General features: G+C 43.5%; 3 protein-coding genes and 1 pseudogene across 6 annotated transcripts; 1 reads left to right on the top strand and 3 right to left on the bottom strand.

Annotated features, from left to right (window-relative positions):
• Positions 1 to 694: 694 nt before the first annotated feature.
• Positions 695 to 12,151, top strand: LOC133883436 (uncharacterized). 2 transcript variants are annotated; one of them, XM_062322767.1, is made up of 5 exons: positions 695 to 937; positions 10,947 to 11,029; positions 11,123 to 11,264; positions 11,413 to 11,464; positions 11,704 to 12,151. In XM_062322767.1, exons 2-5 carry the CDS (start codon positions 10,987 to 10,989, stop codon positions 11,881 to 11,883), a joined length of 417 nt encoding a protein of 138 aa, XP_062178751.1. In that variant the 5' UTR covers positions 695 to 937; positions 10,947 to 10,986; the 3' UTR covers positions 11,884 to 12,151. The 2 variants fall into 2 exon arrangements, with proteins under 2 accessions (XP_062178751.1, XP_062178752.1); XM_062322768.1 differs by lacking the exon at positions 695 to 937 and adding an exon at positions 2,525 to 4,042.
• LOC133930066 (secreted RxLR effector protein 161-like) lies at positions 5,821 to 6,366 on the bottom strand. Its single transcript, XM_062376779.1, has one exon. It carries the CDS (start codon positions 6,364 to 6,366, stop codon positions 5,821 to 5,823), a length of 546 nt encoding a protein of 181 aa, XP_062232763.1.
• A 99-nt stretch (positions 12,152 to 12,250) lies between the features above and the next one.
• LOC133883437 (cryptochrome DASH, chloroplastic/mitochondrial-like) lies at positions 12,251 to 20,021 on the bottom strand (annotated as a pseudogene).
• A 116-nt stretch (positions 20,022 to 20,137) lies between these two features.
• Positions 20,138 to 25,472, bottom strand: LOC133883435 (glycosyltransferase BC10-like). 3 transcript variants are annotated; one of them, XM_062322764.1, is made up of 11 exons: positions 25,150 to 25,472; positions 23,979 to 24,472; positions 23,271 to 23,369; positions 22,647 to 22,747; positions 22,496 to 22,567; positions 22,198 to 22,288; positions 21,928 to 22,008; positions 21,211 to 21,267; positions 21,007 to 21,129; positions 20,883 to 20,921; positions 20,138 to 20,707 (listed from the first exon to the last, which is right to left on the bottom strand). In XM_062322764.1, exons 2-11 carry the CDS (start codon positions 24,321 to 24,323, stop codon positions 20,579 to 20,581), a joined length of 1,137 nt encoding a protein of 378 aa, XP_062178748.1. In that variant the 5' UTR covers positions 24,324 to 24,472; positions 25,150 to 25,472; the 3' UTR covers positions 20,138 to 20,578. The 3 variants fall into 3 exon arrangements, with proteins under 3 accessions (XP_062178748.1, XP_062178749.1, XP_062178750.1); XM_062322765.1 differs by lacking the exon at positions 25,150 to 25,472 and adding an exon at positions 24,589 to 25,053; XM_062322766.1 differs by lacking the exon at positions 22,496 to 22,567.
• Between the last annotated feature and the right edge of the window lie 2,243 nt (positions 25,473 to 27,715).

Here is a 27,715-nt window from a genome sequence, read left to right as displayed (position 1 = left end):
TGAAATGTTTCGGAATCAGAAAATATTCTTCAAAAGTTCAGAATGGAGTCATTCCAAAAAAACAATGGAACGCAGCCATCCCACTTCGAATATGACACTGACGGGCTACCGCCCTATGCTACACTACACTTGATCCATAGTTTCCACGGCCTACGCAGTATGCACTACACGTGAAGCACATCCACCGACGTGCTTACCACGCACCGCTCAGTCATCTACCAAGCCACAACTTTCCACGCCTCGCCGATAGCAACATAAGCTTATTGGGGTATTCGTTTCTTTCAATCGGTGATTTTTAGTGGTATCTCATTTACTTACTCTATTCTACATATATAGATTTAGAGTGATCTATATATTATCATCAATAATAATTATAGTAACAATTCAGCAATTATCCCAACCTCCCGCGCCGCAGCCGCCCTCCGCCTTCCTACCTGTCGCGGCGCAGAGCCCTGGTTAGAACCCGAGCGGATCTCGAGGCAGGAGCAGAAACCGTAGACCCGCTCGCGTCACCAGACCTGACGTGCGTTCCTCTTGGGGGGAAAAAAGAAACGGGGAGAACTCGTCGCGTTGCATCGAGCGGGCGGCCGGCGGGACTGCCACCACGCGAAGAGCGTCGCGCAACTGCACATGACACAGTCACGCGCCCGGCCCCACCCCGCCGCCCTCTTCTTCCGTTCCGCTCCTCGTCCTTGCAACGCAACCCTTCTTATCCTCTCGCTCTCGGTCCTCGCGTTGCATCGCAGCTCCCGCCTCCCGGATAAATACCTGACCTCGGGCAAACGAACTGATCCCTCATCTTCGCCCTCCCCTCACGCTCGCGAAGAGAAAAGGCGGGCGGGGCGGGACGAGCGGAGGCCGGAGGCCGGCGCACTTCTCCACGTCTCTCTCTTTCTCTCCGCCGGCTCCCAGTCACCCGGTGGTTCTTGCGGTTCAGGTGAGTTCTTGTGCGTGTTCTCCCGGTCTGGTTAGTGCTAGTTATTTCAAGAAAAGAAGGGTGGCCAATCTGGCGAACTAATGCCGGGTGGAGGAGAAGCTACTCCTTTCAATCGCTCTATCATCGAGAGGTTGAGGCGTTTCTTGCCTCTGGGTTCTTGGTTTTGCGAAGGGCTGTGTGGGTTGAAATCTGGGACAAAGAGACGCGCGAGGGGCGTCAGGTTTAGTTGTTGCGGTCTTTGTTCCCAGATTGACAAGCGCTTTTCTTGTGTGCGCATAAAGGCACAATCTTGCCTGAGGATTCCATGTTCCAAAATACAAATTTTAGGCCCTTTTGCTGTACATCTGGGCCTCTGAGATGAATTGCAGAAAGCAATCTCCTTAAGAATAGGATTATATCATTGATTGAATGATTGGTGTCAATTATTTTTATCTTGTGATCCTCTTATTATATTGAAATCACCACCTATCATAATAAGTAAGGTTTCATGGCTACACAAATGGACCAATTCTGCCAAGAAACTATCTTTTAATTCCGGTTGAGCTGCCCCATAAACAGCTACCAATATCCATTGGAATCCATCCTCTTTGTTACAGACATGAAAGTTTACATAATAATCACCTTCTGCTATGGCACCATGTCATAAGTTGTTAAATTAATGCCCAGTAAAATACCACCTGATCTGCCTTTAGGAGCCTTACTGTGCCAAAAAATCTTTTCCCCCACAAAGGTTTTTAAGAAATGATGGAGAGAAATGACTCCTTCCAATTTCAGAAATAGCTATAAAGTTGAGGCCTTGCACCTTTGATTAGTCCAAAAGGTACTAATGTTTTTTGGGGTCTTTGAGACCATTGCTATTCCAGAAGACACCGTTCATTTAGAATAATGATTGGATTTCTTTGGATTTTTTACCTTTATGGTCTACTTTTTCATTCAATTGGATTTACTTTTCCTTGGAACGGCTTGTAGATCACATAAGTGATCACTACACATATCCATTGCCTCCTCTATAATATCGCCACATAAGTGACTAAGAGCAAGGTTATCCAATTCATCCTTGTCCGTCAAATCATTTTCTAATTCATCGAACATGCAATTTTTCTTTTTCTTTCATATTCTTTGGTGTTACTCTAAGTCTAGACATCTCAATGTTTATGATATTAGAGACAACACTCGCAACCGATATAACATAATTACCCATATGTACCCATAATTTTTGAATCTTTGTAGGTATATAATTGTCTGAGAAAGAAATAATTGAATTATTTAAACAACTCTTACCTTGCTTAGATGACTCGTCCAAGTTATGCCATGCTTTCATTTTTGCAGCTCGCTCCTCTGAGTGCTGGTTTGCCGTTGCAGCCCTTCACTTGCTCCTACGTGACGGTGTGGACGTAGGAGATATCTTGAGGTCGGCCTTGACTGGAGTGGCTGAGACTGAGGTCTCCAGCTCAAAAGCTTACGCATGGCCAACTGACACCAAATTAGCCTCAGTTCCATCAGGCCCATTCTGCGGCAGGCCGATTAGGTGTCCCTCCTGCGCATCACGCCCACTTCGCATCCATGGGCCTCCTCCTCCGCACCCCACAAAGGAATAGCTTCTTGCGCCTCGATTGGGCTAGGAAGAACCTCGATCGAGATCTGCTAATTGCCCTGGCCCAAATTGCGCTGAAGATCGACGTGGCTCGGCGCTTCAGGCCCCCACTCCCGTATGCATGTATTTGGCACCCAATCTTGGACTAGCCCAGCCTTTTTGGATTTATCACCACTTGTCTCTATGTTCATCCATGAAGTATTATCCTCCATGGAAACTTCATTGTTTGAATTCTTCAGCTCATTATCATGCATATCTTCATCTCCTTTTTCCTTTTGCTCATCGTCCTCATTATTATCCTTATCCATGTCCATCGGCTCAGGGTTAATATTATCCCCCCTCCCCCCTTGCTCGACTTTGAATTGAAACTCCTATAGATAGTCCCCAATAACCACATCCACAAATTCTAGGATTAAGTTTGGATCTAAAACAGACATTTGCATGCGTGCAATATCATGTCTCCTTGTAAATTTCATATCCACCATTTGTGTAGCTCCCAAAATAGAGCCAACTGCCCAGATGACTAAGAACTCCCATAATTCCATTGTCAATCCCCAGAACTGCACCCACACCTTAGTTACTTGACTTCGTTACAAGCTATGCGTTCCTCAATCACCATCTTAGCATTATGTGCTTTTATTTGCACAACACCCCATTCCACCATGCGTTGTAATTCAGCTTTGGACGGAAAGATGGTTTTAAATGTATTATTTCCATTCTCCTCCATAGCCCGTTTGGGAAATGTTATGGAAAGCAATCAACATATTAGCTAAGTTTGGAATTAAATTTGTAGTTTCCTTAGTTTTTACTTCCATGTTTAGTTGGAGAAGATTTGGTTAGTTATTTCCTTATTTAGCTTGAAGGTTTCCTTAGTTACATCCTTCCATAAATAAATGTAATCATTTATATAAAGGCAGTAGTGTGTTTCGGATTAAGCAAGCCAGAAATAATCAAAGTAAAGATCGGAACCTGCTAGGTAAGGTGATCTAGTTATCGTAGTTACCCGTTCCTTAATATTTGGTATCAAGAGACACCGATCATGTGCATCACACCCTCCTCCACGCCGCTGCCTTGTCCTTGCACCGCTGCTCCCCACACCGCCACCACCGTAGCTATTGTTCGGTTTCCAGCTGCTGCTCTACTCCACGCTGTCCACCACCATTGCCTTGTGTCGTTGTTGATCACACAACCAGCATGTGCTCCCCATCATGGGTGACAACACCTACATCATAGAACTTCTCGACAAGATGATGGAGAAACTTTTAGCGAAGGTTGAAACAATCGAGGCTTGTCAGGATGAATGGGTGAAGAATTTCAGCACCTCAGGTTTGGCCTCTTCCGCCACCTCGGGTCCTGTCAAGGGCAAATCAGCAAACTCAGATGATGATCGGTGCACTCGTCACTTTGATAAGCTTACCTTCCCTAATTTCAATAGAGAGGGAGATCCTGTGCCTTGATTGAACTATTGTGAGTAGTTCTTTCGTGGGCAACAGACACCGGAGAATGACAAGGTATGGCTAGTTTCTTATCATATAACTGGCGATGCTCAACAATGGTATATGCAGTTTGAACGGGATCATGGTATATTGAAGTGGTCCGTTTCTTAGCATTGCGTCAACATACACTTAGGTCCTCCAGTTCGCAGCAATCCTTTGGTTAGTTGGCTACTCTAAGGAAGACAGAATTAGTGCATGAATATCAAAAGAAGTTTTTAGCCCTTCTTTCTCGAGTTACTTCATCCCTCGTTCCCAAGCAACAAATCAACTTACATACCGTGAGAGTTGGAGAACCTCTTAGCACTGATGTTGAGCTTCAGAATCCATCCGATCTTGAGGAAGCCATGAGTTTGGCACGTGCATATAAACAATACCTCTGTGAAGAATCAGAAAACCTTTCTCTTCAAGACGATTCTTGCCCAACAGCAGCAGCAACTACTACTACAACATAAGCACTAGTGTCAACAGCAACCACAGCAGCAACTAGCTTGAGGTTAACTCCAATAGTCCATCGTGAAGGTCAGCAAGGTCGTCAATCCTCCCCAATTACTGCAATTCCTTTTCCCACTGCCTCTGTTGGACAACGCATGTGCCGCCTAACTACACAAGCGATGGTTGATCACCGCACAAAAGGGTTATGCTTCAATTTTTCGATGCCATTTTCTAAAGATCACCTACGTCAATGTTCAATGAAGAGAATTTATTTTCTGGAATTAGAAGAAGATATGACTGCATACCAATACAACAATAATGGTTGATCCTTGGGTGCAAGAAATTCAGCTCGAGGACGAGCATCATGGCAAAGGGGAAATGTTATGGAAAGCAATCAACATATTAGCTAATTTTGGAATTAAATTAGTAGTTTCCTTAGTTATTACCTCCATGTTTAGTTGGAGAAGAGTTGGTTAGTTATTTACTTGTTTAGCTTGAAGGTTTCCTTAGTTATCTCCTTCCATAAATAAATGTAATCGCTTGTATAAAGACAACAGTGTGTTTCGGATTAAGCAAGCAAGTAATAATCAAAGTAAAGATCAGAGCCTGCTAGGTAGGGCAATCTAGTTATCCTAGTTACTCGTTCCTCAATACACTTACCCGCTATTAACCTTTCCAACTAAACTACGACATTAGCAACAGTTATGGAGCCTTTAGTTATTTTCACCAAGGCCGACTTTGATTTGTTCTTTGTCTTTTGACTACTTGTGCATGGAATGTGTTGGAATCGATCCTGTGAGAGATGGGTTGTAAGAACACACGCGAGCACACTGGACATAGGAATTTCTCAGAATGAGTCTTTTCTTTTCTGTTGATAAACAAAAACAACTTTTGATGTTTATTCAAACACCCTAAAAAGGCTATAGCTGCTACAGCCTCTACTGCTTTTATTGGATTGAAGCTATTCTGAATTGGTGTCTATTGGAGGAGGGGGTGCTGCCCTATTTATAGCAAACCAACTGACCTACTGTTGCTATAGTAGGTCGGTGCTACAGTAGCCGATGATGTAAGCAATGACATGTGCTACAGTCAGTTTGCTACAGTGCTGACAAAAAAGAGAGATTAATTAACTACGCAAGGATTTACTCTAACAATACTCCCCCTAAGCCTTGTGTGTTTCCTTTAAGTTTAATCTGGACCATTCCAGTCCTAGCTCTAAGCTCCTGGAATCGAACTCGCCCTAATGCATTTGTTAAGAGGTCTGCAAGCTGGTCCTTGGTGCCAATGAAGTCTGCACTTATACTCCTATTGTCCAAGTACTCCCTGATGAAATGGTAGCACACATCGATGTGCTTGCTGCGCTAATGGAACACAGGGTTTTTGCTCAGTGCTAGAGCTGATTGGTTGTCAACTTTGAGCTTGACGGTGTCGGCAGACTTCCCCATGAAGTCAACGAGCAATCGAGCCAGCCACACACCTTGTGTAGCTGCAGTGGTGGCAGCGACATACTCTGCTTCACAGGACAACAGGGCCACCACCTTCTGTTTGAGGGAATGCCAACTCACCAAGCTGTCGCCGTAGAAGAACAGAGTGCCAGAGGTGCTCTTCCGCGTATCAATGTCGCCGGTGAGGTCGCTTTTGCTGTAGCTGACCAGTTGTCCCTCCACTGCTTTCCCGTAGCGGCAGCCGTAATTGATCGTCCTGGCAACATAGCGCAGGATCCTCTTCACAGCCGTCATATGCTCCTGAGTTGGCCACTCCATGAAGCGGCTCACGAATCCGATGCTGAAGGCGAGATCTGGCCATTTGTGGACGAGGTAGCGGAGGCTTCCGACAAGTCTTCTGTACTCCGTTGCGTCCACTTCTGCCGCTGTGCTCTCGCGGCTGAGCTTTAGCCGTTCCTCCATCGGGGTGTGAGCGGGATTGCAGTTTTTCATCCCCGCCATCTCCAGGATTCGAGCGGCGTAGTGCACTTGTCACAACGTCATACCGCCGTCGCCGCCGCTCTGCTGGACCTCGATTCCACAGTAGAAGGAGAGCAAACCGAGGTCGCTCATCCTGAATTGTGTCTTCATCTCCGCCTTGAATCGATCAATCTCCTCTTCTGCCGATCCCGTGATGATCAAATCATCCACGTAGACCCCAAGGAGCAACAACGTGTTGCCATGGCCACGCCGATACGTCGCATGTTCGTGCGCGCTTTGCTCGAAGCCGAGGGCCCTCAAGGTGCTGTCGAGCTTCGCGTTCCATGCGCACGGTGCTTGTTGCAGGCCATAGAGCGTCTTCCACAGCCGCAGGACCTTGTGCTCTTTTCCGGCGATGATGAACACCGGCGGCTGCACAACATACACTTCTTCCTCCAATTCACCATTCAGAAATGCTGATTTCACATCCATGTGATGGACCGGCCACTCCTCTTGAGCAGCTAACGCCAGCAGTAGGCATACGAACTCCAGACGAGCAACAGGTGCGAATATCTCGTCGAAGTCCACGCCCAGCTGCTGCACATAGCCCTTGGTGACGAAGCGGTCTTTGTGCTTGATCACAACCCCAGTTTCATCTTTCTTGAGCTTGAACACCCACTTGAGCCTGATTGGGCGGTGTCCACGTGGCAGCTCTACCAGCGACCATGTCCCGTTCTTCTCGACGGATTTCATCTCTTCCAGCATCGCTGCTCGCCATGCCGCGTCACGTTCTGCCTTGAAAAAGGAGCTCGGCTCTCTCGCGCTTGCCAGGTGCAGCTCGGCGTCGTTCAGGACGCGGGTAGCGTATCCCGCTAGAGCTCCCTCGTTACCGAGCAGCTTGTCGACGATGCGGTAGCGTACTGGGCTGTCGCCACGGTGTGCGCCGAGCCTAGTGCTGTCATTCGACGGTGGTGTGACGAAGTCCGTCTCCTCGAATGATTTGCCACTCGGCGTTCTGGGCGACGTATCGCCTGCCGCTGGACTTGGTGCAAGTGATTTCACCGCTGGTGTTTCTCCTCCAGTTGAGGTGGGTCCGTCCGCCGCTGGGAGATGGACTTGACTCACCATAAACTCCACGGCGAAGTTGCTCGACAGAGCCACGCTCCCAGCTGTATCCGCCTCCCAACTCCATCCGGCGTCCTCGTCGAAGATCACATCTCTCGACACGCGGACACGCTTGGTGCTCGGGTTGTAGAAGCGGTATGCCTTCGCGCCACGCTCATAGCCGAAGGTGTGCAGAAGTTCACCGCCGGCTTCCAGCCATGCCACGCCTCGAACGCGTCATGCCATCCAGGCTCTTTGTCGGTGCGCGATTGAACAGGAAGATGGCGGTGCTCACCGCCTCTCCCCAAAACTCCGCTGGCATGCCCCTCTGTTTCAAGCCGTCGCGACGATCGACTGATTGCGCCTCTCCACCACGCCATTTTGTTGTGGGTTGTACGGCGCGGAGAATTGTTGCTGGATGCCACGATCCGCGCAGTGGAGTGTGAATTCAATGGACGTGAATTCAACGTCGTCGTTGGTGCGGAGGATGTGAAGCTTCTGACCGCTCTCCACCTCCGCCTGGATCACCTTGATCGCCACTGCTGTGTCGCTTTACGCAGCCAGGAGCGTCAGCCACATATAGTGGCTAGCATCGTCGTGATGGGACCACGAAGATCTCCATGGACGAGGTCGATGCGCTCTTTCGCCTGATACTTGGCCTGTGACGGGAACGGAGCTCGACAGTGCTTTGTGGTGACGCATGTGTTGCACAGCTGCTCGACGTGCTCCAGCTGCGGCAGGCCTCGCACCATCTCATGGCGTGCCAGCCGCTGGAGTGCATCGAAGCTTATGTGGTCGTAGCGCGTGTGCCATCGCCAGACGTTCTTATCGTGGCGCGTTGCAAGACAGATGGGACAGGCAACGTCGAGGTGCTGGATGTACAGCCGGTTGCGCCCACGACGAACTTTGGCGAGGAGGCGGTGCTGGCAGTCCCAGATCCGCAAGATATTGTCTTCAATTAGCACCTTGGAGCCGCCCTCGTCCAGCTGGCCCACGTTGATTATGTTGTTCTTCAGCCGTGGGATGAAGTAGACGCCGGAGAGCACCTTATGCTCTCCGTTCTTCCCAGCGAACAGGATGGTGCCACAGCTGCGGATGTCGACCACCAAGCCATCTCCGAAACGGACGGAGCCCACTACACCTCGATCGAGCTTCGTAAAGATATCGTGGTGACCCGTCATGTGGTTGGTGGGGCCGGTGTCGAAGTACTAGCCCTCCAGGTGGTCGCCATCGTAGCTGGCACTAAGGTGGACTTGCGCGCGTGGCTCGTCGAGATGGATGTGGCTTGGTGGTGGCTCCTGCGCATCATTGAGAGCGCACACCTGCGTCATCAGGAGCGCAGACTCGTCTTCTTCCTCGTCTTGGGCCAAATAAGTATGTGCCTTCTTGGGCGATAGGCAGTCCTTGGCCTAGTGGCTATAGCGCCCGCAGTTTCGACAGTTGTCGTGGGAGAGATCGCGTGCGACCGCCTTGCCATTTGAGCCGCCGCCTCCCCCTTTCTTCCACGGTGCTGGTGCACGGCGACGGGCATTGGCGCTGCCTAGGGACCCTTAGCACTGTTTCTGCTCCTTCATGCGCTCGAGCCATTACTCCTCGGTGAGGAGGAGCTTACTGCCAACGGTAGGGGATTCTTTCGGCTCGAGACGATCCTCCACCACCTTTAGCCTCCCAGTCATTTCCTTCAGTGCGAGCGTCGAGAGATCGAGAAGAGTCTCGATGGATAGAACAATCTGCGAAAATCTCTTGGAGACTACTCGCAGATATTTTTCTACCACCTTCTGTTCTTCCATCGTGTCTCCGAGCGTGGCGAGGTTGGTGACGAGGCCGGAGAGACGCGTCGCGAAATCGTCGATCGTCTCCCTGTCACGGAACGAAATTGCCTCGAATTTCTTCAGTAGCTGTTGCGTCGAGGCTTTGCGGACGCGATTGTCGCCGACGCGCATCGACGTGATGGCGTCCCAAGCCTGCTTGGCACTTGTTTTGACAGCGAACGTGCAGATCATCTCCTGGGGCATGACACGGAGGATGGCCTCCAGCGCCATGCGACCTTCCTGGAATGCCGCATCGCCTAACTCCACTGCGTCCCAAAGACCGCGAGCTTGCAGCATGACCTTCATGAGTAGACTCCAGTCGGCGTAGTTGCTCCGTGTGAGGATCGAGTACGATGCGCCGCCTACCTCCTTGACCACACGTTGGACGAACACATCGCGTCCACTGATGTCTTGGTGTCACAATCATCGTGGCGGTGGCAATGGGGAGTTGCGGCGGTTGCTGCCTCTAGGGACTCAGAGCCACACCACTCGTAGGAGCCGACATTGTCGGAATCGATCAACCCTTGCTCTGATTCCAATTGTTGGAATTGATCCTGCGAGAGATGGGTTGTAAGAACACACGCGAGCACACACTGGACACATGAATTTCTCAGAAGGAGTCTTTTCTTTTCTGCTGATAAACAAAACAATTTTTTATGTTTATTCAAACACTCTAAAAAGGCTATAGCTGCTACAGCCTCTACTGCTTATTGGATTGAAGCTATACTGAATTGGTGTCTATTGGGGAAAGAGGTGCTGCTCTATTTATAGCAAACTAACTGACCTACTGTTGCTGCAGCACGTCGGCGCTACAGTAACCACTGATGTAATCAGTGACCTATGCTACAGTGCAAAAAAAGAGAGATTAAACTAACTACACAAGGATTTACTCTAACATAATGTAATAAAACACTAAACCTTCAACAGCTTATCCACAAGGAATCGCTGTTGTCTTAGCCGCTTTCAGAAGATGGCATTTCTGAGTAACATACTGCTCACTCTCACAGTACAACACTGCAGTGAAATCGTGATGCGTATGCCCCTTTGTAAAGCAACGGAAACAGTATGGTTTGGGGGTTTTACCTTTCTGCATCTCTTCTCTAGCTGCCCCCTGAGTCGACGATTCTGGTTGATCATAATGCATCAATTGATTTGGCGTCTTGACGTCGGCCATCGCAGCCTGTGCCTCTACCGCAGCCCCAACAACAGTCGGCTGTGCAGCTGCATTCCCATCTGCGGATGCTCCCGCAATTGATTGGTGTCAATTGATAATTGGTTCGTCTATTTGTCTACGGGAGTTTTGAGATTTTTGTTGACCACACGAAAATTTGGGGGCCTTCTTGGGGAGAAAAGGACTTAATAATTTGCACAAGTATCTTTTTTTTCCTCTTGTGGTAGAATGTGTTGAACAATACCTTTTTCGTGTGGGCACAAGTTGCAACGGTACTGATTCTGGTATTCTGTATGAAAAAATGCCAGATACATTTAAAGTTAACTTTCTGACATTGGTACTTGGTATATTTGAAGCAGTTCTTCTGCAAATTAATAGACATGAGATCATCTGCATTTTTGTTGTTGCTGTCTGGTGTTCACTATTCAATGCTACTACGCGAAAGCTTTTTTTTACGCTATTTACTCTTTAGAATTGGGGTTATACTTGATGTGCAGGGGCCTTGTTTACTGAAGCAGTTTAGTTCCTGTTCCTGTCATGGGTGTGGAACGTTTGATGAGTTCTGCTAATCCTTCATCAGGTTCTACCAATGCTTTTCTGTACATAATATAGATTCAGTACATGGAAAACTTAGAAACTGTGACTGAGACCTAGGTTACATCTTATAAAAAAGGTTTCGTATGGCATGGAAACGAAGCACCAGAGGAAATGAAAAAGCTACAAGGTCTGAGGACAGAAACAATGATGGAAACCTGCCAAACCACAAAAAGCAGAGATGAAGCAATCAGATGTCCAATACCGTGCAAAAGCAGCAGGTATACTCCGATTCTCTGCTCTGATCTGGAAGTTACATAAACTATCTTATTTCTAAAGATTTGCATAATCAATCATATATTCTGTTAAATTTCGGTGTTTTGACATTTAACTATACTCTTGATTTGTTTCATTACTCATGTGGTATAGGGGACATGATTTTAGAGCTGCACAAGATCTTTCTGATTTCATTGTGAGCAAGGTTAGCTTCTATACAGAATTTCCATCATCCTAGGCTATTTGGTGTTGCTCAAATGTGCTTCCACGTTTCCATTCATAAGCTATCACATTTTAGTAAACTTTCCTTTTCTTTTTATTTCTGTGTCTTTTTGAGGTGGTGTTGGAATAAATTTTGGGTACAGGCAAACAAAAAAGTGCCAATCTTTACTTGAAATTAAACCAAGTTGCTATTTGTAAGCTTGAAGATTTGACTATCTGCAGGCTTCCCCTCCATACTTTATGGGATCCCCGCCAGTTCGTGCATCCAATCCTCTTGTACATGATACACAGTTCTGTTCATGGAAGGTGCAAAGCGTTGATCAGTCACTAGGAATTCCTATACCAACCAAGGGCTTCAATGTTCGGTACTCTGTGAAGGAAGGATCCGTGACAAAGGCTTGAAGCTACATTTATCAGTTTCATGATTGCTCAGAGAACATTCCTGCTGCGAATTTGTAGTTGTAACGCTGCTTTTCTAAGCAAGGCTTAAGTGTACATACGAGTCGTTGCCTTTTGAAGGTGTCGTTTTCGAGTCTTCTGCGTCATGTCATCGGCAGTGTTGTAAATATTATTTTTTTCGGTTTTGTGGGTAGCGAATCTAATTTTCGTGAATAAATGCTGTCAAATCTTGTTGACAAATGAGTAACCTGAATGAAATTTTTTGCCTTCAGTTTCTGGTCGCTATGTCAATATGCACTGGGTGTGTTAGTGGATGGTTTGGCCTTCTGTTCCTCTGCGCATGTTGTATGTTTTTTATGGGACCCGTCACTGAGAGGAAAGCAAGATCAGTGTATGCTCTCTCCAATCTGTAAATGTGCCTAACGATTACATGAGCATAACTAAACAATGCCCTTCGTAGTCAATCTAAATTTCTTTAGATGCTTCTGAACTCGAGAATCAAACTGCAGACAGACATTTGAAAACGACATCTTGAACATTGCATAAGACCATGAAGAAACTCACGCAGGTTCAAACTTTAAGAGATCTGCATTCTATTTTACTTGTCTTCTGTACATGTTTTTTGATCTTATCTGCCGGTTGAACTGCTGATCTTTCTTCTGATATCCACCATCGAATTTCAGTGGGACGATCTGCTTCATGTATGAGATCCCTGGAAAGTTCCTTCTTTTCTTTGCAAGCGACCGGAGTTCCGGTAACCAGTATGCAACGTACTTGCCGTCAGGATCATACAACTTGGCCTGCAGAACATTAACATCTTGACGTCATCAACTGATGCATAAAACATTATGGTCACTAACTGTTGAGTTATGAGTAGTTGTTATGGAAAGCAATCAACAGATTAGCTTCCTTTTACAAGTTTCGGACTAATAGTCATTTTATATTACTGGCCTTCTTTTTATTGTTAGTCTTTCTATAGATAAAACTTTTCATGTTTTAGAGTCTTTAGCCTCTATATAAAGAGGAGTCTAATTTGTAATAGGTAAGCAAGAAATAATAAAAGAAAAGATCATAGCCTTGACGATCTAGTTATCTCAGCTACGTAGCTACCCAGTTTCACAATATTTGGTATCAAGAGACCTTAATCTTGTACCATATTCCTATGCCAACCACCATCGCTACCGCCCTACTCCTGCACCAACCGCCGCCGTCGCCGCCTTGTCCCTGTGCTACCACCGCTGTTCCTCCCCATGCTACCTCCTTACCGTTGTTGCCCTTGTTGTGTCCTTTCCACAGTAGAACCTATCGCCACCGCTTGCTGTTCGGTTCCCACCTACAACAGTCGCTACTCTACTCCACACTGTCCACCACCACTGCTTTGCACCGTCACTGATCATTACACTGTCATCCTGCACCCCTCATCATGAGTGACGACACCTACACCATAGAAGTTCTCGGCAAGATGATAGTGAAACTTTTGAAGAAGGTTAAAACAATCGAGGCTCGTCGGGAAGAATGGGAGAAGAATTTAAGCACCTCGGGTTTGTCTTCTTCCGCCACCTCGGATCCTTTCAAGGTAAAGTCAACAAGCTACAATGATGATCAGTGCTCTCCTCGCTTTCATAAGCTAACCTTCTCCAATTTCAACGGAGAAGAAGATCATTTGCCTTGGTTGAACCGTTGTGAGTAGCTCTTTCATGGGCAACGGACACCGGAGAAGCACAAGGTATGGCTAACTTTTTATCATTTGACTGGCAATGCCCAACAGTGGTATATGCAACTTGAACGAGATCATGGCACAATGAAGTAGTCCATTTTTTATCATTACGTCAACATGCGCTTCGGTCCTCCAATTCATAGCAATCCTTTTGGGTGAGTTGGCTACTCTCAAGAAGAGAATTAGTGCATGAATATCAAAAGAACTTTTTGGCCCTTCTTTATCAAGTTACTCTATCTCTCATTCCCAAATAATAGTCAACTTAGGGCCTGTTTGTTTGGGTTTTTGCTTCAGGCTTTTCTGCTGCTAGAAATCAGAAGCCCAAACAAACGAGATTGTTAAAAAATGGCTTCTGGAGAAGCCAAAAGCCTACTTCTGAACAAACTGAGAGTAGCTTTTTTTGGCTTTTGGTGTGCTGAGAAGCCAAAAAATTATTGCAAAAGCCAACAACTAAAATCCAAAAGCAGTTTTTCAAAAAAACCAAAAGCATAATTTTTCAGAAAAGCCAAAAACAGAAGCCAAACAAGCATGCTCTTATTCACCATGGGACTTGAAAAACCTCTTAGCACCGATATTGAGCTTCAGAGTCCATTCGATCATGAGGAATACATGAGTTTGGCACACACATATGAACAACGCCTTTGCGAAGAATCTGAAAACCCTTATCTTCAAGGCTATTCTTGCCCAACAGTAGCAGCAACAACGACAACAATAGCTACTACAGTACAAGCAATAGCAGCAGCAACAACCGAAGCAGTAGCTAACTTGAGGTTAACTCCAGTAGTCCATCATGAAGGTCAGCAAGGTCGTCAATCCTCTCCAATTCCTATGGTTCCTTCTCCCACCACCATTGTTGGACAATGCATGTGCCACCTAGCTACACATGAGATGGCTCATCACCGCGCAAAAAGGTTATACTTCAATTGTATTGAGCCATTTTCTAAAGATCACATACATCAATGTTCAATGAAGGGAATTTATTTTCTAGGATTAGAAGAAGATATGGATGCATACAATACAACGATAATAGTTTCTTTTTAGGCACAAGAAACTTTAGCTCGAGGATGAGTTGTTTCATTGCAAGGGAGAAATGTTATGGAAAGCAATGAACATATTAGTTTCCTTTTAAAAGTTTTAGACTAATAGTCCTTTTATATCTTTAGCCTTTGAGAAAACAATTTAAAATGTGCCTTGATTTATATGTGATGAGTGATTGATAAAGTTATCGATTTGGTTTGCTGAGTTTTGAATTGCCTGGGTTGTGCGGAGAGTCCGCAAAATTCTTCAAATAGTCCGCAATTTTGAAGTGAACTAAGATGTGCGAAGAGTCTGCACATTTTCTTGGAGAGTCCTCACTTTTGCGAAGAGTCCGCAAAATTCTTCGGATAGTCCGCAGTTTTGAAGTATACTAGGATGTGCCAAAAGTTCGCACATTTTCTCAGAGAGTTCGCATTTTTGCGAAGTGTCTGCTCTTTTCTTCGGAGAGCCCGCAGTTGAGCAGAATTTGAATTTGATTGGAATGTGCTATGAGTTGATTTGAGTTTTCAATTGAGCATTTTGATTATGGACTAAGTGCAGATGGAGTTGAAGATATGTGTTTGCTTGTCTCATGGTGTGCAGATGATGGATGCAACTTGACGGTCGACGACGGGTGATCGGGGCTAAGTGGGGTGCTTGGTGCTGGACGATCAAGGAGTTTGAGCAAAGTTAAGGGTGATCTTTAGCGGTACACGTGGAGGTGAAGCAAAGCTTGGAAGATGGATAAAGACGGCGTGTTGACAAAGTCAAGCGTAAGGGATGTCGGTGCAGGTGACAAGGCAGCCTGAAGGATCGAGAGCGGGAGAGGCTTGCCAACGGTCAGGATCGCAAGATGGAGTACACGCGTCGACATCAGAGTGCTTGCTTAATGTGTAAGCAAGTGGCGTATCACGCTTTGAGAAGAATGCAAAGCGTTTTGCGATTTGGTGTCAAAACCGTGGGAGGACTAAAGGAGTATATGGCACCACCGCGAAGCTTGCGTCAAGACGAAGCTAAGTCGTGAAGGTGTCGTGGCCGTCCGATGAATGAAGAAGAAAATAGATCAAAATATCCTCGGTGGTATGTAGGAGTATACTACATGAGAGGTGTATTTTGGGGGAAAAAAACTAGGAAACTTAGGGGTCAAATTTTTTAGACCTATAAATAGAGGGGTAGGACTAAAGAGAGCCTTGAATCAGTCATTTGAGCCTCTTGTGCCACCCATATGAGAGCATTGTGTTAGGATTTTAGAGGAGAGGAGGATGAGTGCTTAGCCTATATAATATGTGATAGTTTTGAGAGGAAAATCTTTGTAATCCGTCTAAAATAGGGCTAATATCTTTGAGTAATGAAGTTTATTTTGTTACATATGCTTGAATTCTACTCCTTCTAGTTTCCCTCTATTGGTTCCCTTGCCTTGTGTGTAAGTTTTTTCCTTTTTAGTGTTGATTTTTGTTTTTGTTTTTGAGCTGAAATTTTAACACATTAGAAGGTTGTTTTTCTTGATGATAAAGGCATAAAATTCATATACCATGCATATGTGATAGAGTCTTTAATTCACTTAACTTTAGACTATCATCTTGAAGATTTTCTTCACCTGTTGTTCATCTTTTGATCCTTAAGTGATCTTTTCTCAAGATTCAATATTTATGTAGGGATGAGCTATAGATTGGTTTGCTGTGAAACCTAGTGTTTAATTCCAACTGTGAGACCCACCTTTTTGTTGAATCTTCAAATTTGATTTTTTATCTTTCTCATAATCTCTGGACTCTCCGGTCCCATCTCTGAAGTCTTCGAACTTTCTGGGTAGGTGTAGTTTTTCCGCTGCGTATTTGTATTGCGTTTGTTGTGATTCTCTTTTATAGGTGTGTTGGGTGATCGAATAGAAGAAGACCATCAATTTCGTAAGAAATTTATTGAGACATCTATTCACCCTTTCACTAGTCGTCACTCTCGATCCTACAACCTTCATTTTATTGTTAGTCTTTCTATAGATAAAACTTTTTATGTTTTGGAGTCTTTAGCCTCTATATAAAGAGGAGTCTAATTTGAAATAGGTAAGCAAGAAATAATCAAAGGAAGGATCAAAGTCTTATAATCAGGACGATCAAGTTACTCCATTACCCAATTTCACAACAGTAGTACAGCTATAAAAACATTATGCTGTAGCATCAAATGATGCGTAAAAACATACAGTTTCGTGCCATTGTTGGAAGGGCTATATGCTGAGTTGCTACCATGCTAGCTACGATTCTTTATGGTAGTCTAATTTTCTGATAGGATAATTTGAACTGGTAACACAAATTCAAAATTTCAGATTGTTCGCGTGTAGTATTGATGCTTACTTGCTTAGGGATACTGAAGTATCCATCTTCTCGTGGATCATTGCCAACTCCTGTCAAAGTACACCAGTAGCAGTGTTCAATCAGTTCCTGTTTGTCAGATGTAACCAACCTTTCTACTCTTGTTGCGTTTATGTTACCAAGGATTTAGTAAGATAGGACTAACCTGCACCATATGTGCAATTACCATGGTCATGATCCAATAAGCATGTTCCAAACCATTCTGCTCCCATTCGCCAATCGATACCCATGTCTCGGACAAGAAATGAGCATACAATCTGCAGACAATCAATGAGAGAGATATGGATAATTGGGAACAGATGGCCTGCAGTGTTAAACCCTTGCACAGTCGCACTGCTGATGTGGTAGTATGTCAAAGGTTACCTGACAGCCACGATTGGACATGAAACCAGTGGCTGAAAGCTCCCTCATGTTAGCATCAATAACAGGGTACCTGGAATTTACCATGATTTAATTCAGAACGCGTGATAAACAATAGCCCCATATGTTGGAAGATCGAACAATGTGGAGTAATACCGTACCCAGTTCGACCATCTCTCCACGATTCAAACAATGCTTGGTCCTCACTCCACTTGGATATTACTTTCCTTGGACCTCCTACAACAATAGTTTGCAAGAGGATCATAACTTTAACCAGCCAAATGCTACTGTTATTTATTTTCTCAACTGAAATAGTTGTGCGTTCTTTTCATGATAAATGAGAAAGTCAAAATTCAAAAAGATACTGATATAAGGACACGAGAGACAACATCATCTTTAGTTCCTACCTCGGTGAAAAATGGAGTTCCCATATTTTACTGATAGGAATCTGAAGTGGTCTCTCCATATCAGCTCAAATAAAACCCTGAAACCATTGGCATATCAGGAAAGATGATTCAATCTAGGTGGATGTGATCATGCCTTACAAACAAATCAGCATGAAACTAGGATAGAAATATCATAACTCCCACGCTTAAGCATTATGCTGAAACACCATAACTCTTATGTTCGACGGGGCATTTAGCTGGAATTGGAGACTGGAAACAACTTAGGAGAAGGCACACTAACCAGTATGTCGAATCATTTGCTACTCTTTGCTTCTCATATCTCTTTACCTACTTCATGACCAGACCAGATATATTGCATTAGGCAAAGCTAACGATCTCTTCAGAAAATCATGAATTCTTTACCACTTCGCAAACATAACGTGGTGAAAGACTGCGAGAAGCAAGCCAAGGAGAGAGTTTTGTGCAGTAGTCCGGACCTAACATGCCGTTCCTGGTTTCTTTGTATATCGTCAACTGATCCTTCTTCCAGAAGTATTCATGAACTCTTCCAAGCGCTGCACTCTCTCCTCCTACTAAATGCATTCCTTTCTCAGACCGCATGAGATAAGCAAATAGTAGTAGTAAGATGACTAGAGTGAAACACCTAACAGAAGTACAATGTAAATAAACCTGCCTTTGTCACACTTAGGAGTTAGGCCTAGTGACTCCAGTGTTGGCACCGTCCCCCAGCCCCCAATATCATCCAGGCCAGAACTTGGGGGCGGGCCGAGCAATGGTGGCAACTTGCTGCAGCCTGCAGTTCCGAACCGAGGATTTCGATTCAACTGCCTGGCAAAAGCATTGCATTAACATTAACAATCAAGCCTGCAAAACATCCGAGGCAAAGAAAGTCCCTACCTTTCTGAACTGTGTGTACACGTCTGGCAAGTTGCTCACTGGGAACGGCAGGTCATCGGTATGGTGCATTGTTGTGCCCCAGATGAGCTGCAGCTTTGGACTCAGAGGTTTCTTTTGGTCAGATGCTCCTCGAGTGACCGCAACGTGGTCCAAGGCTTTGCGCACGAGGTGTTCAACAAGGAGATCCTCGCGGCAGGTTTCCTTGTGAGCATACACCTGTAGATACACCACTTACTGACTTCAAACTTTAGGTGATTAACATGGATTTAAAACTCCAAGATCCATATTTCAGTATCAAACTATAGTAAAATTAGTTCAGAGATATGAATATGTAGAGGGCACTAACAGCCTTTGCAATCGAAGGAAGGATGTCTTCCGGCTTCCCATGCCGGATCAGCAACTCGAGACCTTTCTTTCTCAAATTCTGCATCAGGTCACCCAAACACTCTACTAAGAATTGTGCCCTCGATGCTGAATAGGTGATTCAATTGCACCGAACACAAACAAATACACATAGATCAGCAAAATTCTCCAATCAGGAAATGCTTGCAGTTAGTTCTGCACCGGAAAGAAATCAGCATACTCCTTAACCATCTCCAGTCCAAAAGCAACAAGACGCAAATATAATGCAGCAATGCTCAGTCCTCACCTCCAACCCGAAGTAATGCGTGCTCCCCTTGAAGACCCGGGGATCGACGCAGTACACCGGCAGGACCGCCTCGGACGCCGCACCCGCGCGAACCAGCGCCTCGTTGTCAAGAATCCGGAGGTCGTTCCTGAACCAGACGACGGCCACACCGGCGCCGCTCCTCCTCAAGGTCGGCGACGTGTACCTCTGTAAAGCCTCGTCGGTCGCCGCGCCGACCACGTCGGTGCCGAGGGAAGGCACTGGTGCCGCCGCGCCGCGCACCGGACGGAACGAGGAGATCGAGGCAGCGGCGCTCATGGCGAGAACGCGGAGATTGGCTGGTGGATTGGGGAGGAGGAGGAATCGGGGACGGAGAGGGGAGGAGGCGGAGGACGAGGAGAGGAAGTGGAGCATTTCTTGGACCGAGGATTGAGACTTTTGAGACGTGAGGGAGCTGGTTGTAAAATGGGAAGGGGAAAGTGGAGGGAAGAGTGGGGAGTGGTGCCACGTATGCAGATTTGAGTGGTGCCACGTGGATCACCGTGGGCCAGTGGAAACAGGTTGTGGATTTTGTGGGACAGGAGAACTATGCCTGGTGGACCCAGCTGTCAGTTTCTCATCTTAAGGGAGTTATCTCGAACCGAAATGTGGATATGATGATGATTTAGGATTTCATAAGCAACAGGCCCAACGTGCCTGATTTTGTCTCAAATATTAATCAAAACTTAGAGACTATTGCAATAGGAGGGATTTGAATCCATATATGAAACGCCAAAGCAATCACCCTCGTCCAAACAACTACTATATTTCCCCCAAAGGTTTACTTGGACGCAAGAAGAGATTTCTACTCAGAACAGGAGGGAGAATGTGCACACTAAAATTCACGACAATAGATTAACCTTTCCGGAACAAAAACAAATTAAGATTATAAAGTTACGTGGTACTTCTCTTGTTATCTCTTTTAGTCTACAAAGAATGGATCGTATAATACAGTATGACAGCCTGACAGAAATCTGTTCTTGGAGAGCCAGTAACTAACGAGGGAGGGGGGGGGGGGTGAAAGGCTAATGGAAATATAGATAAAGCACAACAAATTACTATGAGGGCAGTGCCATTCTATAAACATTGCTGTGGCCCTTCCCTGGGACTGAGAAATCCAAGCCCTCGCAGTTGTTGCAGTGGTAATCGGTGTCTTTAGGCCCAGATCCTTGTTAAGATGTGCGGATTTCACAATTTACATAAACAGGGAAAAAAGCTTGTGGGATTTGAGCTTGAGACCGTATGCCCAAGGCAAAGAATCAGTTTGGACTCAAACAGATGTGTAGCTGGTGAATTGCTTCAGTAGGTTGTCAAGAGTTTCAGGATTGAACTTCCTGGCGAAAAGATAGCATGGTCTCTTTGATCCATTCCACAAACACGGCTTCTGCATCACAAGTTTCTGCAATAGAAAGAAAACAGCATACCAACATTCAATGGTTGTTAAGATGCGTTGAAGCTGGAGATTTTGTTGTTCAGTGGATGCAAGATACAATGCAGGAGTTCACTTATAATCCATGAACAATTTGTTTATTGTTCTTCGACAGCCAACAATGACGATAAATTGCTGTGTTTACCTTGTCATCACTTGTTACATGGAAGTTCTCATCAATAGCCTGTACAACAGTAATGTACATCAGATTATATGGACATATAGATCATGTGGTAGATGAAAAGCTCATAAAGCTAGGAAAAACATACTGTTATATTCTTTAAGAGATCATAGGTGACATCTGCAGCTCCATATGACCTTGGATGCCATTTTCCTTCAGACCAATCCACATGCGTAACCGACCAATTAGCAATTCCACCAGGATCTACCATCTGAAGTTAAGGACATGGATTTAACAAGTAACCCAAAGAACGAAAAGCTAAATGTCACTTCAATAGATTGTGAATACTGACATTGAATAGGGTTGGCAAATAATGCTCGTCTGCAATGCAGTTGCGCCCTTGTGCTGGCTGCAAATCACATGAAAAAAGGTAATTCCCTTCTCAAAAATAGGCTTACTAGAACTCTGGAAAAGCAAAAATCATAAGCATTGTTTCAGACTTGAGGAATGGTGACTAGTACAAGATCAATTGCTCGAATGCATGGACCCTCATAGGTTGTTAGGAGGAACTTGCAGTGAACTTCACACATTTTTTAGTGTCTCAGGAAGTATTCAACTTGTTGCTTCAGTTTCGTCAGGCTTAGTTTCTGAGGCGGTTGTTAAAGGGATTGGTTGAAGTCCATTATACATTTTCACGAATCAGGGAGGTGTTTGGACGAGTTGTGGATTTTATGTTATTACCCTATCCAAACAGGGCCTTAGAGGTAGATGCCGAATTTTTGTACTATAGTTTCACTATAACAACATTGGACTTCCCTTGTACATTGCTTGAGTTGTTTTTCCTTTTTCGTTATATAATATATTTACCACAGTGGGGGCTTCCCCTACTTTTTTCCTTTAAAAAAAACACTGGACTTCATATTGAAAAATACATATTGATGTTACCATCAACCTTACAGTGAAACAAACATCTAAATTCAGTTATCATTGTGCTGTACTCATGTTTCCTATCGAGATACTTGGTATCTAGTTTCATTCTATTAACTAAAGATAATTTCCATAAATATACCTTGCAATACAGCTTGAACTTCTTGTAGTAAAGGCTGTCTGCCAAAATCAGTAAAGCATGTCTCCGTGTAACTGCAAACCACTATAACAAGAACAACAATTTACATAAGAAAGCATTTACGATTAGATTTCAGTAGTCAACTACCGAGTTCTGAACATGTCAGTTTAGTGTGACGTAAATTTTTTGACAAATAGTATACCACTAAATGAATGAATTTGTACCACAAAGTATTCTATAACCTAACAAACTACTATAGAGAAAAGGCTTTACCTGGGCACCCTTTCTGAAGTCCCTCTCCTCTATATCAGGAAGCATCTCAACAGAATACCTGCCACTGCCATGTGGACCTGGATCCTTGAAACTGAAAGGGTGAAGTCAAAGGCAGACAAAAATCAAAACGAGTGGATACAAACATCTTCAAGAGATAAAACAAAAGTAAAAAAATAATCAACAACATCCTTGTGGTATGGAGCACATATTCGCATGCCAACACCACATGTTTCACTCACTCCCTTTATATCTCATATTTTCTAAAAGTATTTTGAAATATAAATACCAGTGTTCTTACCAATCAATGAAGCTAACATTCGTTCCCATCAGATAATTATACACATAATCAAATGAATGCAGCGGAACACAGCTGTAAAATGAAGCAAAAATGACTTAAATATAGAGAACAAAGGATCAAAAATGGAGTCACCCATAATCGTAGTCAGAACCTGTCAGAAAGCAAGACAAAAAATTGATTATCAACATCTTCCAGAGCATTCGCTAATAGTCTCTTCTCGGCATCAACCATTGAAATCAATCCCCATACTACCTGCATAACAAATACATACTCTGCTCAAATTTAACAACCACAAAATTATAACATAAAGCAATACGATAGTCTATTTAGCAGAGAATCCTACTAAAGATATTCAAGGATGAGAATCCCTTCAATTTGCAAACAGTAGATTCAACAATTAACAGTAGTATTCTCAATCCAAATTGATAGTAGTGGTTTTGTTAGAACTGGACCTCCGATTGCTGGTTGTGGCCTTTAAATTGATCTTGACGAAAGATCATACTAAAACTCTTTTATGAAGGCAATCTTTATCAAGTCACTTTGGTGTGTTCAATATGAGCTCACACCTATGCCCTGAAGCGTGTAACTACTGTTTAGCTATTGCCGATTACTTCTACATTGGAGTAAACACCCTAGTAAAAAAAATAGAAGTTTCTGATGGCACCGAAGAGAATTTTTTTTTTGTCTACACAAAAGTTTTGGAAATATACTAGATAGATTTTACAGGACGAAGCGTTAGATCCAAAATGTACAAAGCAGAGACAAAAATTATTACCGAGTCACTGTGAATATCTCGACCAGCAAACAAAGAACTAGTATGCACAGGCTTTTCGCGTGATGCATGCACATAGATGGAGTATCTTCCTTCATGTCCCTGTTTAGATAAGTCAGAGTGATTCAAAAAAATTTTAAAGGTTCGCATAAATTATATAAGCAATAAGAATTATTACTTTATATAAGACATGCAGAGCATTAGAACCAATGTGGGAGGAGATTGCAGTGACTACAGACTAGTACTTACTAGGAAAAAAATATTATTGGCCTGGCACCTATAAGGTGAAAAGATAGGTTTAACCTATTTATACCGAAAAAAATAAATTCTTCAACATTCCACTGCTCAAAGATGTACGAGAATCCTATGCTAAAATGTCAGATAAAGCATAAGCTAAAAAAATACATCTCAGATCAACTTCTATCGTTTTAGACTGCTACTCATAGCACGACCCAAGAGCACCATTACCTCTATCTAAAGAAAGTTTATAAGGAAACCAACATATTGGTCGATTGTTATATTTCTATAATACGCACTAAAAACAACGATGACATATTAGCCACTAAATTGTTTCTCAGGAACCGACCTGGTTGTCTATATGTCTACATTGAGAAAGATTGATGATGCCTTGCAGTTAAAGGAAACACAAAGACCCTTGAAAGATTTGTACCCCTCAAATGGCACAAAGACAACAAGTATATTCGGACCAACCTGTAAAAACTTCTCCCACAATATCTCGAAGGGCAATGAACCAGGTGTTAAGAACATAAGAGCGATCTTTGGATTTTTTGACACGGGCATGGGCATTGCAAGGATATCCCTTATAACTACAGATGAAATAATCTCCTCATCAGTCCGCTCCCGTCGGCCAATAGAAGGGAGCCAATTCTTGAAAGGTGTACATACACTTGAAGCAAAGAGGTAGCATTGAGAGTAACGCCGTGGTGGGAACACATAAGCCCCAATCAACACTATAGAAACCATAGACAAGAGCACGATTATCCACATGGGCTTCTTGGCCGCAGCCCGATGGCGCTGAGGCGGCATGACAGTCATATCCTTGCTGGCCCCACTGCCACACTTGTATGGTACTTTTATGTTTTATCTCCTCAAAATCTTGGGATCATCACCACAAAACTCTGGTAATTCAAATATGAAGCTGATACACCAGGGTCTTATGAAAATTTCAGGCAACTGATACTTTCCTGCATTTGGAATGCAAGGTAAACAAAGCATTAATCCATGAATCCATACATATGACGAAGCAATAAACAAGGATGCTCCTATGCATCTATTGCGACATACTCTTAAGGCAATTTACCAAGATTTGGTCCTAGAAACAATCATTCCACTGCGGTAAGCTCATGGTTGTTCTAGCACATAATCCAATCCACCAACTACAGTAGTTAATTCAGTCATGACCCGTCCTGAAATTCTGATGCAAGCTGCTAAGATCAAATAAGCACCACTTAAGCCAAACTCTTCAAAGACGCAAGCTTCCTAAGCTTGTTGTGCAATTATGCCGAAGTAGGTGATCTACATGTCCAAATCAGGTGACTTCCAAAAAAGACAGCGGTTGAGTCCACGGGGGCGGCTCGCGAAAAGTCAAGCTCTGACCAAGCCAAACCAAACCACCCCATCCCAATCGAATTACCGGGTCGATCCAGTCACCACCACCCACAACAACTAATCCACGCCAAGTCGCCGATCCAGCACCAGAATCCGGTCGTGATTTCACGTAAAAATCGAAACTTTACACCCAAAACCGCAGGAAAAACACGCCAAATCGCGCGGAGTGCCCCGGCTTTGCAGCAGCCGAGCCCAATGCGGGGAGCAGCCGAGCGGGGCGGCAGCTCGAAAACACAGCACGAATGGCACAAACCTGGTACAGGATTGGAGGGCGAGAGGAGGTCACCGCCCGCGAGCTCGGCGCCGGCGCCGGCGGAGGGGATCTGGAGCTCGCGAAGATCGGATTCGGAGGCGGAGGTGGAGTCTGGACTCTGGACACGGAGGAGGGAGGAGACGAGGGAGGTTACTGATCCTTCGTTAAGGGGTTGGGATAGAATAGAAGTGGAAGCTGGCTCTTGCAGCCTTGCTGCTGTGATGGCAAATTGAGGCAGGGCTGGACCTGGAAGAAGAGAGGAAGGTGTGGGAGTTCGGAAACTCTGGATTAAGTAATGCTTGGGCATGTGCTTTTGCACTTGGGACCCATAAACTTCCTCTTTTTGTAGGAATGGTGGATTATTAGTATACTTGCCGGACTGGTATCTAGTACTAGTGTTTAGTTCCTGGGCTTCTAGATTTGCGATTGTTTATGCAAGCGCGGAATGCGAATTTCACCAAACGGATATTGTTTGTGCAAGTACAGATATTTATGTTTTGGGGCCTGTTTGTTTGTTTGGGTTTTTATTTTTGGTTTTTTGAAAAAAGCTGCTTTGGTTTTTCTAAAAAGCCGTATTTAGGTTTTAGCTGTTGATTTTTATAATAAATTTTAACTTTTCTACATATCACTTCTCGTAAAAGCTACTCTCAGCTAGTTTCTCAGTTTTTAGTTTATTTTCTAACTTCTCCAAAAATTAATTTTCACGATCCTATTTGTTTGAGTTTTTGGCTTCGGAGAGCAGAAAAGTCAGAAACAAAAGCTCAAATAAATAGACCATTAGTCTTATTTAAGATAAAAAAAATTTCTTACATGAAATGATAGTGCTAGTAACACATTCCTGATCTGCAGTTGCACACGAGCAGTCCAACTCATGTGCAACCGACCGAGGCAGCTCACAGAACCCACTAATAGTCCGATACAAACTTTTCTTATTATTTTTTCTGAAAACTTTTCCTCTCAATCTTTTTTTAAGTTGTGGGTTATTTTTTTAAGTTTTCCTTAAAAGTTTGAGCGGAAAAGTTTTAGCAGAAAAGTTTTTTAAAATATTTTTAAAAAATGGGGAAGGAAAAAGTTTTTAAAAAAAGATGAGGGCTGTCGGGTGGTTTGTGCAGTAAAAAAAAATACCGATATACAGAAAAGGGCGTACAACAGCACTTCTATATTGATACAAGTGGATGAATATTAAACTGGTCGAACTTTCTTTTTTCCTCTGATTTATAGGAATAAACTGCAATATAAAATAATAGTTAAAGTTCTCTCATGTATATTGTCCTTGTACCAAGATACACACGTCTGTATAACATTGTTACCGGCAGAGGGGCTACATTTACCAATTTCCGAGGCTGTTTCTGAAAAATACCTTGACATATATCCCAGTCAAATCCAGTTTTCCAGGCGAATGTTGTCCCCCAAACTGTACTTAGAAACTTTGCCCAGGGTCCAAAAGAGAATAGCTTTGTTTGAATACTCGTCTTTGCTGGTACCTTTGGTACAAAAGTACATGTGCACGGTGACTACACGTAGGAAAAAAAAAGTAGTAGACACGGAAGAATATTCGCACGACGCCAAGAAATACCCAAAACCTTTGACTAGTTAAGAATCAACAGAAATAATAAAAAAATGAATTGTACAAAACTATAAATAGCGTGCCATTTATAACATAAAACTAAAAATTATGCTTAATTTCACATAAAACATAATTTTAATTAGATTTATCTAAAAAATAGTCTTATATTTTTCTAAAAGTCATAGAATTTTTTTTACATGTTCCATAATCCTTATGTAATCTATTTTAATTGGATTCACTCAAAAAACATATGTACAATTTAAAATAAAATCCTTAAAAAATTATTTTTATAACTCTCGACAATTGTTAGTGTCTCAAATAAAACTCCAAAAATACGAGAAAATTACCTAATATTCTTCTTATATGATGGAATAATTTCAAAAATTATTTTCAGCCCTAGATTATATGGTGAAAAAGTGAGTTCCTTTGTAACAAAGGAACTCACTTTTTCACCATATATCTAAGGATGAAAATAATTTTAGAAATTATTCCATCATATAAAAAAATATTATTGAATTTTTCTATATTTTTTGAATTTTATTTGATGTTCTAACAATTGTTATGAGTTATAAAAGTAGCCTTTTGAAGAATTTTAGTTTAAATTCTACATGATTTTTTTGAGTGAATACAATTAAAATAGGTTGTATATAAATTATCGAACACGTACAAAAAGTTCTATGATTTTTTAAGAAATATAAGACTATTTTTTAGATGAATCTAATTAAAATCACATTTTGTGTGAAATGAGTACACAATACTTGTAGTTTTATGTTACTGGATATAATATTTGTAGTTCTATATTACAAATAGTACAATACTTATAGTTTTGTACCATTCAATAAAAAAAGCCTAGATCTACCTAGTAGCAATAATAATTTCCAAAAAAACGAAAGCTTGAATCTGCAGAATGTCCCAGCACTAACAGAAAACGAAAGTGGCTTTAGGCTGTTCCATCGAAACCATAAGCATCCAAGCAAGGAGAGGTGTAGGCAGAGACAA

This window comes from Phragmites australis, chromosome 10 (genome assembly GCF_958298935.1).
Source record: "Phragmites australis chromosome 10, lpPhrAust1.1, whole genome shotgun sequence".
In the NCBI taxonomy this organism is placed as follows: Eukaryota; Viridiplantae; Streptophyta; class Magnoliopsida; order Poales; family Poaceae; genus Phragmites; species Phragmites australis.
Note: the sequence above shows the minus strand (reverse complement) of the source record. Positions and strands in the feature narration are given on the sequence as shown.